This window comes from Oncorhynchus mykiss, chromosome 9, assembly GCF_057628025.1.
Source record: "Oncorhynchus mykiss isolate SJ-2025 chromosome 9, ASM5762802v1, whole genome shotgun sequence".
Classification (NCBI taxonomy): Eukaryota; Metazoa; Chordata; class Actinopteri; order Salmoniformes; family Salmonidae; genus Oncorhynchus; species Oncorhynchus mykiss.
This window is the reverse complement of record NC_143030.1, coordinates 40299988-40318995: the sequence shown is the minus strand read 5'-3', so window position 1 is coordinate 40318995 and position 19008 is coordinate 40299988. Positions and strand designations below refer to the sequence as shown.

General features: G+C 43.6%; 1 protein-coding gene across 5 annotated transcripts in view; it reads right to left on the bottom strand.

Annotated features, from left to right (window-relative positions):
* LOC110531948 (dedicator of cytokinesis protein 3) overlaps positions 1-19008 on the bottom strand; it is a 60883-nt gene that overhangs the window by 9036 nt on the left and 32839 nt on the right. For 3 of the 5 annotated variants that reach the window (XM_090184197.1, XM_090184196.1, XM_090184198.1), the window contains exons 1-24: positions 9859-10058; positions 9592-9692; positions 9267-9348; positions 8896-9066; positions 7958-8150; positions 7594-7721; positions 6876-7022; positions 6655-6753; positions 6459-6553; positions 6211-6286; positions 5737-5837; positions 5532-5590; positions 5290-5438; positions 5030-5115; positions 4880-4906; positions 4669-4764; positions 4486-4546; positions 4272-4365; positions 3987-4135; positions 3561-3647; positions 3175-3279; positions 2950-3091; positions 2691-2857; positions 2499-2585 (exon numbers count right to left, since the gene is read on the bottom strand). In XM_090184197.1, the coding sequence (XP_090040323.1) occupies positions 2499-2585; positions 2691-2857; positions 2950-3091; positions 3175-3279; positions 3561-3647; positions 3987-4135; positions 4272-4365; positions 4486-4546; positions 4669-4764; positions 4880-4906; positions 5030-5115; positions 5290-5438; positions 5532-5590; positions 5737-5837; positions 6211-6286; positions 6459-6553; positions 6655-6753; positions 6876-7022; positions 7594-7721; positions 7958-8150; positions 8896-9066; positions 9267-9348; positions 9592-9638 (2448 nt within the window). In that variant the 5' untranslated portion in view covers positions 9639-9692; positions 9859-10058. Of the gene's footprint in view, positions 1-2498; positions 2586-2690; positions 2858-2949; positions 3092-3174; positions 3280-3560; positions 3648-3986; positions 4136-4271; positions 4366-4485; positions 4547-4668; positions 4765-4879; positions 4907-5029; positions 5116-5289; positions 5439-5531; positions 5591-5736; positions 5838-6210; positions 6287-6458; positions 6554-6654; positions 6754-6875; positions 7023-7593; positions 7722-7957; positions 8151-8895; positions 9067-9266; positions 9349-9591; positions 9693-9858; positions 10059-10086; positions 10185-10314; positions 10487-10592; positions 10700-10822; positions 10986-13767; positions 13893-17480; positions 17607-18432; positions 18522-19008 lie in introns of those variants that run through there. The other 2 variants (XM_021615487.3, XM_021615490.3) reach the window with 1 other exon arrangement.

Sequence of the window (19008 nt, the reverse complement as noted above, 5' to 3'; positions counted from 1 at the left end):
AGCAGTTTAAGAGTTGGCTTTTACTTAGGGGCACGATGGGAAGGAACGTTCAGCTAACTGAACTATAAGGAGCTTGCAGAGGTAATTTTTTATTTAATTTCACCTTTATTTAACTAGTCAAGTCAGTTAAGAACTAATTCTGATTTACAATGACGGCCTACTTGTAAAGCCCCCCCGGCCAAACCCTCGCCTAACCCGGACGAAGCTGGGCCAATTGTGCGCAGTCCTATGGGGCTCCCAATCATGGCCAGTTGTGATACAGCCCGGGATCGAACCCAGATCTATAGTGACACCTCTAGCACTGAGAAGCAGTGCCTTAGACCGCTTGCCACTCGGGAGGCCCAAGTTATGATGCTTTACTTGCTGAGCATATAGAAGTTTCTACTGTCTTCTCCGGGATGTCAAAAATCAATTCAAAATGATTTGATTGCTTCCATTGCATCATCCATGAATAGTAAGGCACTGCATCAAATGTTTTGAGCTCCACCTGTTGAGCTAAACAAATATTCTAATAATACTTTTTTGCATGTTATTTCGGCATTAATACATGTTACATATCGGATTGCAAACAAAATTGGTTGAGTTAATAAATCTGCATACAAACATGGTCTCTTTTTTGCTTTCTTGAGTAAGGCAGCTCCAAAATGTTGGTGTTTCAGCTTAGCTCAGTGCTCTCTGTGGTGGAGGGGCAGCCAGCGTAAAATACAGAGCGTAGGGGCTGGCAATCTTCTAGTTGCAGCGTGATTGGCTCAGCGTTCTGTCACCCATGGTGACACTACGTCACCGCAAAATCTACAGGGAGAGCTAGAAAGTTCAAGCCCCCTTGGGTGTTGCCATAGAGTTCAATTAGAAGTGCCCATCCAAGAAAGGTCATTAGCCACAGAAAAAATGATGTCAAATATTGTCATATTATATCAACCATAGCTTTGATTGGACAGATCATGTCAACATCATACTTTCAAAATCTTAGCTAGCAAGCTAGACAAGCAGTCATCATCATGAATCACGTCTACAATGTACTGGCAAATCCTTTTCAATCTTTTCAATCAAATTATAGATAAAACATATCGGTGCTCATCGGCCATTGCACATAAACATTACACAACAAGTTGGAAATCACAAATTACACAATGAGTGGATTGGAAGGAATCAGCTGCAGGCGTTGCAAAGCAATCCCTTTCTTGCTTCCCCTGCCTGCTATTTGGTGAAAAGGGTGTGTGGTCCAAGTCTGGGTTTAAGGGTCTCTTTTCCAAGCTTAAAAGTATAAACATTCACACGCAACACCATGTGCCAGAAAAGGTTGAATACATAGGCCATGCTGTCAATCCAGCATGACTTCTGCCACAACTGGGTCTCTGAAAACTGAGAAAATACATCCAACTCCGAATTCCAAGTTGGGAACTTGGGCCTCTTTCTATAGCGCTGACCTGAAGATCACTGACGTTATGATTCAGCTTTTTTTGAGTTCCTAGTTGTCTTGAAAGAACCATAAATCCAGAAAATGCCCGACTTTGATGACAAGGTTTCATGACAAAATTAGCGAGAGAAAGCAAATGACGTAATATGCCAGGGAGAAAGCAAATGACGTAGTATGCCAGGGAGAAAGTAAATGATGTAATATGCCAGGGAGAAAGCAAAGAAAGTAATACTAAGTATATGTTGATTTTGACATGAGATGTTTCTAAGTAGACCCATGTGGGACATATGTATTACCAGACAAGGAAAAACTCCAGGCCCCAGTGGGGAAAAAAATTCCCCACCACAGTCTGCTCGCAGATGTCAGTTATCGTCAGGTACATGGATGATCAGGGCTTGATTCATCCACTGACATTGTTCCATTGTTTCCTCTCCAAGCATTGTGAGCAAACCTGTCAATTGTCTCTCATTACTGTACACAAAAACTATCACATTATTACACACGTAAATGATTTTACTCCTTGCTTGGACTAACTCATTCTTAGCTCTATTGTCTAACTGTGTAGTGTGTCGTGTTATTGTTTTTTGTCTTCCCAGTCAAGTCCTGTCCTCAGTGGAAGAGTTGACCTCTTCAACACCATCCATCCATGATGAGCCTGTCCTGCACTGAAGCCTATGAACATCTCAACCCCTGTTCTGCACTGAAGTCGAGCCTCTGAACACCTCAACTCATGCCTCATACCCTCATTCAATCACTGCTCTTGATCCCTTCCCAACACTGCAAGTAGCCCTCTCATTCCCATTCCCTATAATATTGTACTATAAAATGTCTTTATTAAATGCTTTAGTTAAAAATAATTAGTATTCGCCGATTTTAGAAACACACTTTGTCGACTCCGTACGGTCCGCTCCTATACCGTGGGTCTCCCATCCTCCTTTTAAGTCACCAGCCTACACTGGTGTACGCGACCAATAAACTTAGATTTTGATTCGACACAAATCATGCACTCGCTTGCATCATTTCCCTGAGGCGTCTGATGTCACAGTGTGAGATGACAGTTTATGACGCCAGTGCTCCTCACCAGTTCTCTCCTCTCCACCTCAGCCCAGCGGGAGATGCCAGGGAGAGGACGAGACAGAATCAGGGTGGTTCTCTCGATCCACAGGCTCTGAAGACACACACAAAACACTTCTGTATAGTAATTATACACAGCTTGTATCAACAGACAATTTTAGTTACATTCTATTCTAATTCCTTCCACACACACACATACCCTGAACTCATTCTCCCTGTCCTTGGGTCCCTTGTGGAAGGGTCTGTCATAGTGAAAGCGAGTGACATTGTTAATGCGGTAGAAGCTCTTGATCCTCTCGGGTACGCGCTCCAGCTGAGGCACGTCAGTGATGTCTGACACTGGGGTAACCGCATAGATCTGCAGGTCTGAGGCCAGGTGTTAAGGAAAACACACCCAAATATACTGACAGTTGAGTTGACAGACACAACACACAACACATTGACCATGGTTAGGATACACTGAACATCACTTTGTAGGAGGGCGTCATCTGGTTGGTTGGGGTGCTGCATGGCAATGGCATGTGGGAATTCTCCCAGCATCCTTTGCTGAAAGTCCTCCAGTCGTTCATAGTTATATCCCCGGCAAACAAACTCCTTATTCTGGAGAGAGAAGGGTTGTCATCCAACTGATACGTAAAACCAGTTCAATATAATTTAGATAAAAGATTGTGTGTTCATCTCACCCTGAGGAAAAAAGGAAACTTCCTGCCATAGAAGCCCATCCTAAAGAACTCTGGTTCAATCCTCTGCTGTTCTATGATGTTGTCATAGTACGCAGCCTCCATTTTCTATAAAATACAAAAATACTTGATTCAACTCTAAGAGAGCATCTTGAGCTTTTATCAGCAACCCACATCAATGAGGTTCCCTTGATCATAGGGCTCATAAGGTTTTTGGTAATTCATCAGTCTGTTGCAATGTGAATACATTTCCACATTGTGAGGAATTTATATTCAATTCCATTCTACTTACTTTCCATCTTCGTGATGATGAGTAGTCACTGGGGGATAAAGGAGAGAGCGAGAGAGCGAGGGAGAGAAGACAGTGCTGGGTTGTCAGACAGACTCACCCGTATCCAGCTCAGGCTCTGGTAGTCATATAAGGTTTCATACTGGAAAGCCAGTTCCCGGCAGAGTGATATTCCATATTCCCAACACTGGAAAGAGATAAACAGACAGCTCTCACACATATGGAATCTCTTAATACATGTTTACAATATCCTGTCTATTGAACATCATTCTCATGAGGATTTGAAGGGGAAAATGTTGGATTTCCAGAATTGAACAGCCATCAACGACATCATGAACATCGAGAAGTGTTTCGACTTGAGATTCTGACTTGAGATGTTTCTAAGTAGACCAATGTGGGACTTATGTAAAATAATATGTTTGATTTGAGTGTCTCACATGAAACACTACCCAAAGTGACTGGACATAGCCTGACCTGCATTCCCCTTGTTGTTTAACTTAGCTTGACTTGATTTAGCTTGGCTTGCCTTTCCCTTGTTAAAGTAGTGGAGCACTTTGCGGCTGAGGCCCTCTTTGCGTTGCCACTCGCTCTGTGTGGGGTAGTGGAGGAACTCTCTGAGGGGTCGGTCCTCCCAGTGCAGCAGCTCCCAGTACAGCAGCAAGGTAAATGCAGCCTCTGGTGGTGGGGAGGACACAGAGGTCAAAGGTCACCACGATTAACCATCATTGACTTCACATGGTAGTCCTGACGATCACAGGGTTCTATGCAGTGTGAGCACGTTGAACGTGTTATATACATCCCAACCAGTTACCCGTGTAGTCCTCTGCATGCAGGTGCAGGTCACACAGCTTGTGGATGTAGCGTATGTACATGTCCTCCTTGTTGATCTCTGATTTGTAGAAGTTCTGGGGAGGACAGACAAATGGAAGCAACACATCACTACATGGACATACTGTAGCACACACGGGTATTATTATCTGGCCATAACTGAGGTACTGTCAAGGTTCAAACATCAAATGCCTCACCATGAGGTTGGAAGAACCACCCATTTTCTTGTTCTCCATCTCATCTCCTTTCATACAGTCCCTAAAAGCAGAGCAGGTTTGTAAAGTCCCATCTCTACAGTACATCCCTGAATCAATAGTCAATGTTAGGATATTAACATGTTGTTTGTAATCTGTAATCCAGTCGATCAGTAGTAATAACACCTGTAGTCTAGCAAGCGCTCCATCAGTCTCGTGACGGAGGTGACAAACGAAATGCCTGTCTCTCTCCATGTTTCCTGCTCAATTTTTTCCAGTAGGCTAAAAGACAGAGACAGACAAGCTCTATGTTACTTATGCACAGTAACATTGGACATGGAACTGTAAGCACTGGTATGTTTGAAAGGACCGTGATAGTGGTAGAGCTATAACTTACCTGGGGTAAGGCCCAAACAACTGGGTCCTGAATGGCACAGCAGAAAGACCCAAGAGAAGTCAGAAGCATAGAAAATAACAGTAGTGCAGCACACTCAAGTAACAATTTGGCACTGAGTATGAATAGAAGACGGAGGTTGTTGGTGCTTACAGCAGGCCAAAGAGCTCTCTGTGATTGCCGTCCCCTTTCCCATCAGCCACCATACTCTCCAGCTTGTCCATCAACTCTGCTTCCACCTACACAACATAGATGTTGGTGTATAAGCAATCAATCACCACAACATTTTCCTAGACACTTATAGCAGTAAAATCATAGATCCATAACATAGTTCTGATATTGGGTGATAACCTGTAGTAATACAAGGCCTTACAAAGGATGAGTGGTGTCACGCAGCAGGGGACATTACTGACCAGCTTAAAGTTGCCATTCTTCCTCTGCTCCCAGTCCATCATGTCATGGAAGATGGGGATCATGATATTCCGGACTTCGCTCTGAGGCACCAGCGTCACTCCCAGGAACGGACCCATCATTCCAGGGATAAAGTGAGGCTTATTCTCACCTAGCGCACACAGAGAAGTTAGAAACACACACGACATTATCCGTGAAGGCTAGAACGACAAGACAATTGATTAGGAATGTAGTGTTATCTTACCAAGCTTCTGCCACATGCTGAAGAGCTCATAGGCCATCATCACCCTCATATCTCCATACCTGCAGAGAATGTACATGGGGAGAATGTGGAGAATACTAGCTACTGAGTGACCACACATAGGTAGATGTGGGAAATATGTCTTTAAACTATATATTTCCTGAGTGTTTCAGGATATAATTGATGGACATTGAACAGAGGTCCTTACTTGTCCAGGACTTTCTTCCTCTTGGCCTGGGTCAAGGGCTCCAACTGCAGACTGGGCTGGTTGATGTACAGGACCGTCAGGCTGAAGAAGGAATTCCACACCTGTACAGAGAACACACATACACAACACATACAAACATCAAATCGTATTTTGATTCCAATAAAGTTCTAACTACTGTATACACCTTTTTATTGGCCCCTTGGAAACCTGATGGTGAACTCTCTAGGCATAATCCAGGTTGGACAAAAAAAAAAAAAAATCAGCCACATTGGATTGGAGACAGATCAGAGAAGAACAGCATACATGGTTAGGAAACCATGTACAGAAATAAAGACAGCCCTTCGTAAACAGAGAAAGACATGGAAAGAGCAGCAGGTTCGGGGTTGACTTCTCCGGGATAGTGAAGGCTCTCTTGTTTACTTGCTTACTGCTCTTGTTCAACATGACACTTCTCGTTTCTCTACAGAGGCACACCTTGAAGTCAAAATCCGCCTCTGAGAAGTTCTTGTGTAACGCTGGAGACAGGTACTGTGTTGTCGCCACAATGACACTGCAGAAGGAAACAGCAAAACGTTATGATAAAAATAGATGACGCAACAGCTACACTAATGTCACATGCGATCAGAGTCAGGAGAGTGTCATCTCATGTTTGGATATGTTCCCTTATCTCATATAGGAGGCAATATGAAGGCAGTGTTATAGGTCCTCTGAGTCAGACTTACTGACTGGTCAGTAGCCTCATGACACTCCAGTCTCGGGGGAAGATGGTGAGCTTCATCAGGTTCCGGAACACGCAGAAGATCTTCAACAGGAACTCCTGGAAGACAATTAATTAGCTGGTGTTGGGTACATGATCTACATACTATAGCTCAACCCCAAGTTCCTCTGTCAGACTAAGACTGACACAGCAGCACTCACCTTGAGTTCCTCTTTGCTGTGGAAGTTGTTGAGCAGGTGGTGGAAGTGGATCTCTGACATCTGTCTGAGTAGAGACAGCAGAGTGGACACATACTCCCCCTGGACAGGCAGAAACCCACCCATATTAGAGAGGTTACATGCATTACGAAATATATACAGTGTCTGTTCCATGTAGTGAATAAAGATCCAGCCAGACAGGGTAGGAGAGGAGAATCGCTGACCGTGATCTCAGCGGTGCACTGGGGACAGCGCTGCCCCCTAGCTGTCTCCAGAGACTGAGACTTGGACATGATGGACAACAGAGTCTGGAGCAGAACATCCAACAGGCTCTCCACCATCATCTCTACCTCCTCCTGCACAGAAGACTCCTAGGAAGAGAGGGAGAGAGAAACAGAGAGAAGGAGAGAAGTCATGGAGGAGACAGGTGAAGACCGAGATAGAAGGGGAGACAAAATGGTGGGAGCGATGAGCAGTGGCAGAGGTAGAGAAGAAGAGAGAGACAGGGAATTTAATGAATAATTCATGTATTTGCATAAGCTGCTTGACAGACCATTTAAAAGATAAATGCATCCCTCAACATGAAGTGCCCTACATAATAATGCCTTGACAATAATGTCTAAACAATGACATGGTGTTATGCTTGCCTTAACAAGCCTTGACAGTGTATAACGTTTTACCAACTACTCAGTCGTCTCATATTTAATTCCATTTGAAACAGGAAATGTGAAAAAATGTTTAGCTAGGATTACTAGGTACAGCAGATGTACTAGTAACCAGTTATGGTACAGAAAAGTAGCCGCTAACCACTGATACAAGGTCAGATATAATTGAATCCCCCTAATGATTAGGCCTGGGGGTAGTGTAATCTGATCCTTGATCTGTAGTTAAGGGCATATTCTTCCAACCCTTACAGCTACAGTAGATTCAGTGGTGATATACCATAGAGCTGGTCTTGATGATGGAGAAGATGCTGGTGAGGATTCCTGAGCAGATCAGCAGCTCCCTCTGCTGGCGTAGGTGCAGGTGGATGTGATGCAGGACCACCGGCAGCAAGATACTACGAGACTCTGAGGGGGAGAGAGAAGGAAGGAGAGGGGGAGAGAGTGGGAGGGAGGGAGTATGGAGAGCGAGTGAGATGGGGAGAAAGTGAAGGATCAAATGTAGAAAGATATTTAACCAGCTTTAACCCTTGACCTTTAGATTTTTTTTGACCCAGTTACACCTTCTATTAAATTCCCACTTTGGGAGCAACAAAGTGTTCACAGACACATTTAGTGTAAGTTAAGTTGTCCGGTAGTCTTACCAGGGAAGAAGAAGAGCCTGCTATCGACGGTGCGGGCGATGGACTGCAGTTTGACCACGTCCATAGACTGGCCGATGTCCACCGTACTGGGCATGCTCCCCAGCGTGCCCCGGACGTACTCAGCCACCTCCTGCACTGTGAACATCTGCAGCAGCTCGTCAAAAATGTCTGGGAAACTGTTCAACAACGCCGCCTGACAGGGTCAAGTCGAAGAGAGAAGAAGGGAGTGAGAGGGAGATAGAGGAACCGACAGACAGAGGGAGACAGACCGACAAAGAGAGAAGGGCAGAGAGAGAGGAGCAGGTCTTTAGATCATTCGTATTCCTCCATTCTATAAATGACACTATGCCATCGGTAAGGTAGTTATAGTAACATCCATACAGGGTGCGTAAAAGAGACAAATCGTAAAATGTCCTATACAAAGAAGACAAACAAAAACAGGGCGGGTCCATACTCGCAAACTCTTGCTTAAACCGGAGGTTTTGTATATGTATAAATCTCCGGTTTCAGTAAGAGTTCTCAAGTATGGACCTGGCAGTGTGACGCATATCTGATTGCGGGAGGTTCACAAGCTGACAGAGAGCAACTGCTGCACTGGGTCACCAACACAAGGTGGCACTGTGACTTACTGAGACAGGAGAGACCCCTGGAGCATGACTACCATAGAAAGGCATGCAGTTGATCACACCCCTAAACTGTCCAAGAGCAAGCCAAGGATGGGCCAACAGTAAAAGGAGGGATCAGAGCAAAAATACAATTATACAAATGACAAATGCATTACATGCAAGCAACAGATAGACAAATCAGTGCATTTTGACCGGTCTTCTATGTAGAAGAGGAGGACAATACCCAGGGTCAAGAACTATAACATTTCAGCCTTCTGGCATAAAGAAAAGCTAAGTTATATACAGACAGACATGACGTCTTGATGTTCTGACCTGTGTGAAGACGAGGGTCTCAGAGCTGCGGCTGTCCAGACTCAACACAAAGCGGATGGACTGGAAGAGTTCCTGGATGCTGGCTCTGAACTGGTCCTCCTCCATACCACAGGTCGCCCGCGAGTACAGGATCCGAGACTGGACAATGAACTTAAACAGGTACTCCAAAGCCTGCAGGGTGGACAGAGGACGGAACAAGTTACAATTACCTGTAAAATACCATTCGTTTATATGATGTGTTCTGTTGTGTTGTGTCAAGTCATATTTCCTTTCATCTATATGTTGCATGTTTGGTAAAGAAAAGCATGTTGGGAGTGTAACCGTTTTAAGTTTTGTCCAGACCTCCTCTCATGTCCCGATGTGAGCTTTACCTTCATGGCCTCTTGGATGTGGTCCTGTCTGACAACCTCAGCAGAGCGGTCCATGTACCACTTCAGACAGCGGATTAGCTCTCTACAAGAAGACAGAGGAAAAAAAGTGTGTAAAACATGGGGGATCCCATGGCCATATAAGACAAACAAAATGCACAATAGCGTCATACTATATTTCTGTATTATTGCAGAGAGCAAGACAAATCTTGTATAATACGTTATGAGCAAAACAAAAACTGCTATGGCTTCCACTCAGCTACATGATACTGACATCAAGACCTCTCAAACAATAGAAGCAGTTTAAATGGTATACGTGGCACATTACTTGTAGGCCAGAGCTCCTGCAAAGTGGTTCTGTATGTAGGCCTCCATAACAGGCCGGAAGTGGTAGAAACGACTGTCCCTGAGAAGGTTGATGATAAACACCTGAGGGCAAAAAGACAGACAGAGGAAAACAAAAGATAGGTTTTAGCCATAATGGAGAAAATTAGATTATGATGTAGTCACACACATGCAGGCATTCACACATGTAGTAACACATACACAATATTCCATTACATTGAATGAGGTTGATCTCTCCATCTTGACCTACCAATGACTGGAAAACCAGTGGTCCGTATTTATCGGTGTTGTCATCCAGGAGACAAAACAGTGTATCCAGGACATCTCGTAGGAACTGCAGGAGAGAGGAGCCAGCTCAATCATTTCATCATCATAGTTCCCCATAAATATGTCTAGTCACAGATCTGTTAGTGTTTGGCCAAACAGTCAGGAGGGGTTTTTCCTAGATGCATGTATTGATTGACTAAAAGAGTGTTGCCTTGACAATCTCCTCTCCATTGATGTGGCGTAGTCTGCCCAGGATGTCCAACACCCGGTCAGTGTGGGCTTTCCAGTTCAGTAGGGCCAGGAGGTCCACTGGAAACAGAATAGAATAAACATAAATACATGTAAAGCTCTGGCTAATGGCTGAGGCTAGGACAGTCAAAGCTCTGTTATAGCGCTGTGTGAGTGTGGTGAGATGCACAGTGCAGTGAGTTGGCCATACCGTTCTGGGTGAGCTTGGTGGAGCAAAGCTGTGTGGAGACCCAGAAGGTCTCCTTGGGGTTCCTCTGGAAGGGCAGGGTGGAGGGCAGGTTGGGGCAGCTGTTGAAGTCCTCCTTACAGCAGGGCATGCTCAGGTACAGGCCCTGGTTACTGAACGTTGTATTCTCATCACACTGGGGAACAGAGGCACAACATAGACACATGTTAGATAGAAATGGCAGAGAATAATGTAGAATAGCTGCTATATGCAAGCATTGGTGCAAGTTAGTGTGACCCCACCTTATAGACATAGAGCTCATGGCTCTCATCTGATAGCGTGGTCCCATCCTCCCTCATCAAAGGAGTGAAGGAAAAACCAAACAGCTTCTTCTCCCCTTTGTCTTTAGCTGAGGAGAGACAAAGGCATTACCGAATAGTTTATACCATCTACACAGCATAGACAACACCATACACAATTCTGTATTGCTATCAAGTTCATAACAATAATATTTTAAGTCATGTTGACCTACTGGAGCAGTGTCTGAACTCGAAGCGCAGGTGTGATCCTCTGAAGCGGTCTATGGGGATGGGTAGTTTGATCATCTCACTCCAGCGAGGGCTGTTGTTGTGGTAGAGGACAAAGGACCGGTGCTCACTTGTGTTTGGCTCCCCACTACCCAGACTGATACAGTCCTGGTGGTGGGAACAGAGAGAGGACAGGTACTCTTAATTTGATCACTGTTTTGCGGCGGCAAATGTTCCTGCGTATCAGCAAATTTAAATGAGCCCTGTGATTTAGATGCCGTATGTTCACTGATTTAGATACGGTCTCTTTCTCACCATGCAGGGGCAGTCAAGTAATTCAGACCAGTGCCAGCTGTCAAGTCTATTCAAAATGCAGCCATACAGTAGACTACACCTAACCTATCAAAACTACTCACACACAGGCCTAATACCAGATGTAAAGAAAATATGAAATTCAGAATAGTGAGGCAGCCTTTGGAATGGAAAAAAAAAGAAGAAAAAAAAAGCCCAAGATATTTTAGATCTACAGTATACCCTGAGTGTACAAAACATTATGAACACCTTCCTAATATTGAGTTGCACCCCCTTTTGCCCTCAGAACATTCTCAATTCTTTGGGGCATGGACTCTACAAGGTGTTGAAAGCTTTCCACAGGGATGCTGGCCCATGTTGACTCCAATGCTTAAAAACTCAGCAAACAAAAGAAATGTCCCTTTTTCAGGACACTGTCTTTCAAAGATAATTCGTAAAAATCCAAATAACTTTACAGATCTTCATTGTAAAGGGTGTTAACACTGTTTCTCGTGCTTGTTCAATGAACCATAAACAACAAATGAACATGCACCTGTGGAACGGTCGTTAAGGCACAGTTATGAAAACATAGGACACTAAGGAGGCCTTTCTACTGACTCTGAAAAACACCAAAAAGAAAGATGCCCAGGGTCCCTGCTCATCTGCGTAAACGTGCCTTAGGCATGCTGCAAGGAGGCATGAGGACTGCAGATGTGGCAAGGGCAATAAATTGCAATGTCTGTACTGTGAGACACCTAAGAAATCGCTACAGAGAGACAGGAAGGACAGCTGATCATCCTCGCAGTGGCAGACTACGTGTAACACCTGCACAGGATCGGTATATCTGAACATCACACCTGCGTGACAGGTACAGGATGGCAACAACTGCCCAAGTTATACCAGGAACGCATTATCCCTCCATCAGTGATCAGACTGTCGGCAATAGACTGAGAGAGGCTGGACTGAGGGCTTGTAGGCCTGTTGTAAGGCAGGTCCTCACCAGACATCACCAGCAACAACATCGCCTATGGACACAAACCCACCGTCGCTGGACCAGACAGGACTGGCAAAAAGTGCTCTTCACTGACAAGTTGCGGTTTTGTCTCAACAGGGGTGATGGTCGGACCCTTGTTTATCGTCGAAGGAATGAGTGTTACACCGAGGCCTGTACTCTGGAGTGGGATGGATTTGGAGGTGGAGGGTCCGTCATGGTCTAGGGCAGTGTGTCACAGCCTCATCAGACTGAGCTTGTTGTCGTTGCAGGCAATCTCAACGCTGTGCATTACAGGGAAGACATCATCCTCCCTTATGTGGTACCCTTCCTGCAGGCTCATCCTGACATCACCCTCCAGCATGACAATGCCACCAGCCTTACTGCTCGTTCTGTGTGTGATATCCTGCAAGACAGGAACGTCAGTGTTCTGCCATCGCCAGCGTAGAGCCCGGATCTCAATCCCATTGAGCACGTCTGGGACCTGTTGGATCGGAGGGTGAGGGATAGGGCCATTCCCCCCAGAAATGTCAGGGAACTTGCAGGTGCCTTGGTGGAAGAGTGGGATAACATCTCACAGCAAGAACAGACAAATCTGGTGCAGTCCATGAGGAGGGGAGATGCACTGCAGTACTTAATGCAGCTGGTGGCCACACCAGATACTGACTGTTACTTTTGATTTTGACCCCCCCCCCCCCTTTGTTCAGGGATACACTATTCAATATCTGTTAGTCACATGTCTGTGGAACTTGTTCAGTTTATGTCTCAGTTGTTGAATCTTGTCATGTTCATACAAATATTTACACGTTAAGTCTGCTGAAAATAAACGCAGTTGACAGTGAGAGGACGTTTATTTTTTTCCTGAGTTTACAATGAGTGAGAAAGTTACAGGCACACGAATATCATAACAACCCCCCCCCCCCCCCCCCCCCCCAAAAAAAAAATGTATCGGGGGTAAGATATTTGTGCGTCTAACTTTCTCATTCATTATTATTCACGGTTCATTCAGGACTATCTGTAATCATAATAGCATCAACATTAATGTAGAAGAAGTGTTTAGAAACATACTCTATTCTTATTTATAATAAAAGTGACTCCAAAATTACAATACATTATTTATATTGGGCACAAAACAATCTGAAACACAACCAAAGTGTGTTAACTGGCGCCCAGTGGACCTGCAGTTAAGGCTCGCACACATGCACAGAATTTGGATATAGCTTTTGTCTGTCAGTCGTTCAGGGCGCTGTGTTTTAGGTAGCACCTGCTGTAGGTGCCTGACTACCGCCATTTGTCTTGCGGTTCCACATGTAAAATCAGTGTGCACTCTGTTTGCAAATTACATTCAGAGGTGCTAAGTACTCTTGACCAGCAAACAATATTGGTGTGTCTGAGCCCTAAGGTACAATGTTGGTACGGTAGTGCATTGTATATAAACACTGCTTACAGCTGCCCCCTGGCAGTGATTCTACATATTTCTTCAGATGATCAATTCCTCATGCTGTAGGATTATTTTCCTCCTGTGACGAAATGGGTCAAATAAAGATTCAACATCTGTAGCTGGATGGATAAATAAATGGATGGATGTATAATGGTGTTATAGTCTATCAAATTATCGAAATAAAAAATCCCAAACTACGACAAACCAACAGAAATATTCTCTCTTACCTTGAGTGTGTCCCCATCAGCGTAAAGCACATAGACAGTGACCTCAATGTTTTTCTGGACACTCTTGCCCCCCCTCTCAAAGTCCCCACGCTCCAGGGTCAGGTACAGGTCATTACGAGTGTCACCTAGGATATGGGCACAGTCAAACCATGACGTTAGGCACAGTGGTCAGTTTTAAACTATTCTCTCAGGCCTTCCCAGATACAATGTCACTACAGTTCAGAGGAACAGGCCTTCCAAGCCTAGTACAAAACTTGTGCCATATGCTGCGAATGGAAGTTTGATGAGCACGGAATTGTTAGTTTACCTTTAATTATACTCTGTTTTTGTCTTCTTCTATAATTTACCTGAGCCCCAAGTGATCCTGGGGTAGCACAGATAAGTGTGAACATGATGAATAAGGATGCAGCGATGACGCCAAACATTATTGTTCTTGTCAACAACAAAAAATTGCCCTCCTGAGCTGTAATGTAAACCCTAGCTTATAACTGTCTCAGCACCCCTTATGAGGTCTGTGCTTAATGGAAAATATAGAAATGACTACAGTCAAAGAAGATATTGCATTTATTTATAAAATCAGATTACTGTTATTAACAGTACCAGTCAAAGGTTTGGACACGTACTCATTCAAGGGTTTTATCTTGATTTTAACTATTTTCTACACTGTAGAATAATAGTGACGACATCAAAACTATGAAATAACACGTGGAATCACGTAACCAAAAAAGTGTTAAACAAATCAAAATATATTTGAGGTTTTAGGTACACTCTTGGCATTCTCTCAACCAGTTAAAAAATATGGTTATAAAATCTATTTTGATTTGTTTAACACTTTTTGGGTTATTACTATTTCTTCACTACTATTGTTCTACAACGTAGAAAATAGTAAATATAAAGAAAAGCCCTTGAATGAGTAGGTGTGTCCAAACTTTTGACTGGTACTGTGTGTGTGTGTGTGTGTGTGTGTGTGTGTACACTGTAGTATTAAAATCTCAATTGAGGCCTAGAAGAGGAATGCTGAATGATGAAACAAGTTGAAATAAACATGAGAGAAATGCACACATCTCACAAAAGCGCGCACACACAACTTACTTTATGGTCCTTTACTCCTTTATTCTTTGAAGACCTTTACAAATGGTCATGGTTTTAGCCTCTGACCAAAATGTTGTCAGAAGTATAGAACTGCCGCCTACATTCTCCCTAGTACAGACCTAACTGAAATGTGTTTATTTCAAGTGAAACATCTGGTTGTGAGCATTTGTGTCTGGTGTCCAACTGGGTCTGTCCAACTGGTGTCCTCCTGAACATCTGGTTTGCTCACCTAATTACTCACTTCCCTTGAACAAAACACTAGCCATAGTTTCTGGAACCCCTCCCTACTTCCTACCCTCTACTCCGGTCGTCACTACTTACGACAGCCACAAAGTCATAAACCCCGCCTATATTTACAATTTATCATTTTTAAATCAGATTTTAAACCTAACCATAGCCTTAACCACATTGCTAACCCTAACTGTAAATTAAGACCAAAAAGCACATTTTTGTTTTCATACATTTTTACGATATAGCCAATTTTGACTTTTACCTACTACCTAACACCCTATCCCCCTATCTACTGGCCCATGGGTGATTTTATTTGCCTTCCCTGCCAGTTTTATGAGCCCCAAAAAAAACATTACTATAGGACAATTATTTTTTGACATAAGACTGTAAAAACACCAGCAAATCAGCTCCAAGTCATTTTAATTTTGGAAATCTTTGTCATATTTTTGTCATTCCCTGTCATAGGTCAGTTGGTATCACCACTTTATTTTAAGAATGTGAAATGTCATAGTGGAGAGTAGAGAGAATTATTTATTTCAGCTTTTATTTCTTTCATCACATTCCCAGTGGGTCAGAAGTTTACATACACTCAATTAGTTTTTGGAAGCATTGCCTTTAAATTGTTTAACCTGGATCGAACGTTTCGGGTAGCCTTCCACAAGCTTCCCACAATAAGTTGGGTGAATTTTGGCCCATTCCTCCTGACAGAGCTGGTGAAACTGAGTCAGGTTTGTAGGCCTCATTGCTTGCACAAACTTTTTCAGTTCTGCCCACAAATTTGCTATAGGATTCAGGTTGGCACTTTGTGATGGCCACTCCAATACCTTGACTTTGTTGTCCTTAAGCCATTTTGCCACACCTTTGGAAGTATGCTCGGGTCATTGTCCATTTGGAAGCTTTAACTTCCTGACTGATGTCTTGAGATATTGCTTCAATATATCCACATAATTTTACTCCCTCATGATGCCATCTATTTTGTGAAGTGCACCAGTCCCTCCTGCAGCAAAGCACCCCCACAACATGATGCTGCCACCCCCATGCTTCACAGTTGGGATGGTGTTTTTCAGCTTGCAAGCCTCCCCCTTTTTCCTCCAAACATAACGATGGTCATTATGGCCAAACAGTTCTATTTTTGTTTCATCAGACAAGAAGACATTTCTCCAAAAAGTACGATCTTTGTCCCCATGTGCAGTTGCAAACCGTAGTCTGGCTTTTTTATGGCGGTTTTGGAGCAGTGGCTTCTTCCTTGCTGAGCGGCCTTTCAGGTTATGTCGATGTAGGACTCGTTTTACTGTGGATATAGATACTTGTGTACCTGTTTCCTCCAGCATCTTCACAAGGTCCTTTGCTGTTGTTCTGGGATTGATTTACACTTTTTGCACCAAAGTACCTTCATCTCTAGGAGACAGAACGCGTCTCCTTCCTTAGAGGTGTGACGGCTGCGTGGTCCCATGGTGTTTATACTTGCGTACTATTGTTTGTACAGATGAACATGGTACCTTCAGGCGTTTGGAAATTGCTCCCAAAGATGAACCAGACTTGTGGAGGTCTACAATTTTTTTCTGAGGTCTTGGCTGATTTCTTTTGATTTTCCCATGATGTTTGAAGGTAGGCCTTGAAATCCATCCACAGGTACACCTCCAATTGACTCAAATGATGTAAATTAGCAAATCAGCTTCTAAAGCCATGACATTTTCTGTTATTTTCCAAGCTGTTTAAAGGCACAGTCAATTTAGTGTACGTAAACTTCTGACCCACTGGAATTGTGATACAATGAATTATAAGTGAAATAATCCGTGTGTTAGAATTGTTAGAAAAATTACTTGTGTCATACACAAAGTAAATGTCCTAACAGACTTGCCAAAACTATAGTTTGTTTACAAGAAATGTGTGGAGTGGTTGAAAAACAAGTTTTAATGACTCCAACCTAAGTGTTTGTAAACTTCCAACTTCAACTGTATGTGATCAAATCAAAGTTATTTGTCACATGCTTTGTAGACAACAAGTGTAGACTAAGAGCAAAATGCTTACGGGTCATTTTCCAACAATGCAGAGTTTAAAGATAAGTAACAAAATAAAATTGAATCGTGTACAAATTTTGAATTGATTATGTTTTAGTTCAATATTATATCTGTTTGGGCTTTTTGCGGTCATTTTGCAGTCTTCAAATCATTTGTTAATATTTTCCGGCCCCCTGATCATCCGCTCAAGATCGCACCATGACTGAACAAATCGCACCATGACTGAATCTAGTTAATGATCCCTGCCCTACTCCCTATCCCCTACCCCTGACCTGGCACAATTATGTCAGGGAAGCCCAATTTGTGTGTAATGGCCAGGGCCCTGCTGAACATGGCCAGGTTCTATCATCCTACCCCCCTACCCTTCACCTGGCATGATGACATCAGAGAAGCCGAGTTTGCGCATGATGGCGAGGGACCTGCTGAACACAGCATGATTCTCCCTCCTGATCTGATCCATCTCCCCCCGCAGCAGCTGTAGAGAGATGATGAGGCCTGGGGAGGGGGAGGTAGGGAAGGAGGGAGCACGCAAGCAAAAGGGGGGAAAAGAGGAAGAGGATGATAGAGGGAGGAGAAGGAAAAGGGAGAGAAAGAAGAGAGAAAGAGGGTGAGGGAAGAGGGGTATTTAAGGGACGTTAATCAGAGTGCGGGGGAGGTAGAGACAGGAGCATGGATGGAGAGATGGGAGTCAGAGCACGGAATAGGAGAGAGAAAAAGTGTTTGGTATTAGGAATAGAAAAACAGAGGAGAAGGGTTTTGGAGCAAGACAAGATGACTGAATTCAGTGACTCACATTATGCTGTAGAAATATACCAGTGAGATTCGGAGAGAAAAAACACTGAGGGACATAAAGATGTTTGTAGTACAGACATTGTATCAGTCCAACTAAAACGAAATCACATACCTAACCATAGATAATACAGTATATCTTCTATCTCCTGGACATATGCAGTTAAACATCAATAATAACAGCCCTTTCCTTCAGCTTAACCTCAATATGGATTGTCATGGTGATCAATACTCAATCTTCGAGGACAGACAGGGCCAGTAACGTATGCATCTCATAACACGTCTAAAACGTTCTTTTCACATTACCTTCTTTCTTAGTCGGTAATTCACACCCTTTAACAACATACAATGTCCTAGAATTCCATTTAAATTTAGTCAATTTAGGAGATTGTCATTTCAATTCAAGAATTGAAAACTGCCATTTATCTTCGATGAGGATGACTCATTTCCCATTTTTACTTCCTGAATTGACTGAATTGAAATGGAACTGACCCCACAGATGCACAGTCCTGAATGATGCCATCATATGTACCATAGTTGGTGCTAGGAGCTGAGTACTTGGTACTAGACTTGCGGATGATGTTCTCGTGGATCTGAAACCAGTCGTTCTCATTATTACATCTGGAGAAAAAGAGAAGATGGAGAAAAGCATTAACGACACACACATTAGAGGGGGGCAGATGGAGAGATTTGGACGGTTGCCGGGGGACTAACTGAACAGCATGTCCCAGAAGCGTTTTCCTCCGGGACAAAAGGTACCAGCTGGGGGGGACGCTATCAAGCAGCATATTACCCCAAACTCACAGGCCACTAAGCTGAGCTGACAGCAAGTTCTCTCCTCTCCACTAGGAGAGGAGGCCCAAGGGCCCCTGGGAGAGGCATGGGGGGAAACGCACATGCTGAAGCCTTATCGGAGCGGACAGTTTAGGAGGCAGCTCTGTGCTCACAACGCTGCTTGCTTTTTCTGAGACATGTGCAAAGGGCTAATTATAATCATCATCATAAAAATAGTTCATTTTATAATGCACAATTTCTTTAGTGTACGGTATCAAGCCGTTTCAAGGCAAGATACATTATATATACAGAAGTATGTGGACACCCCCTCAAA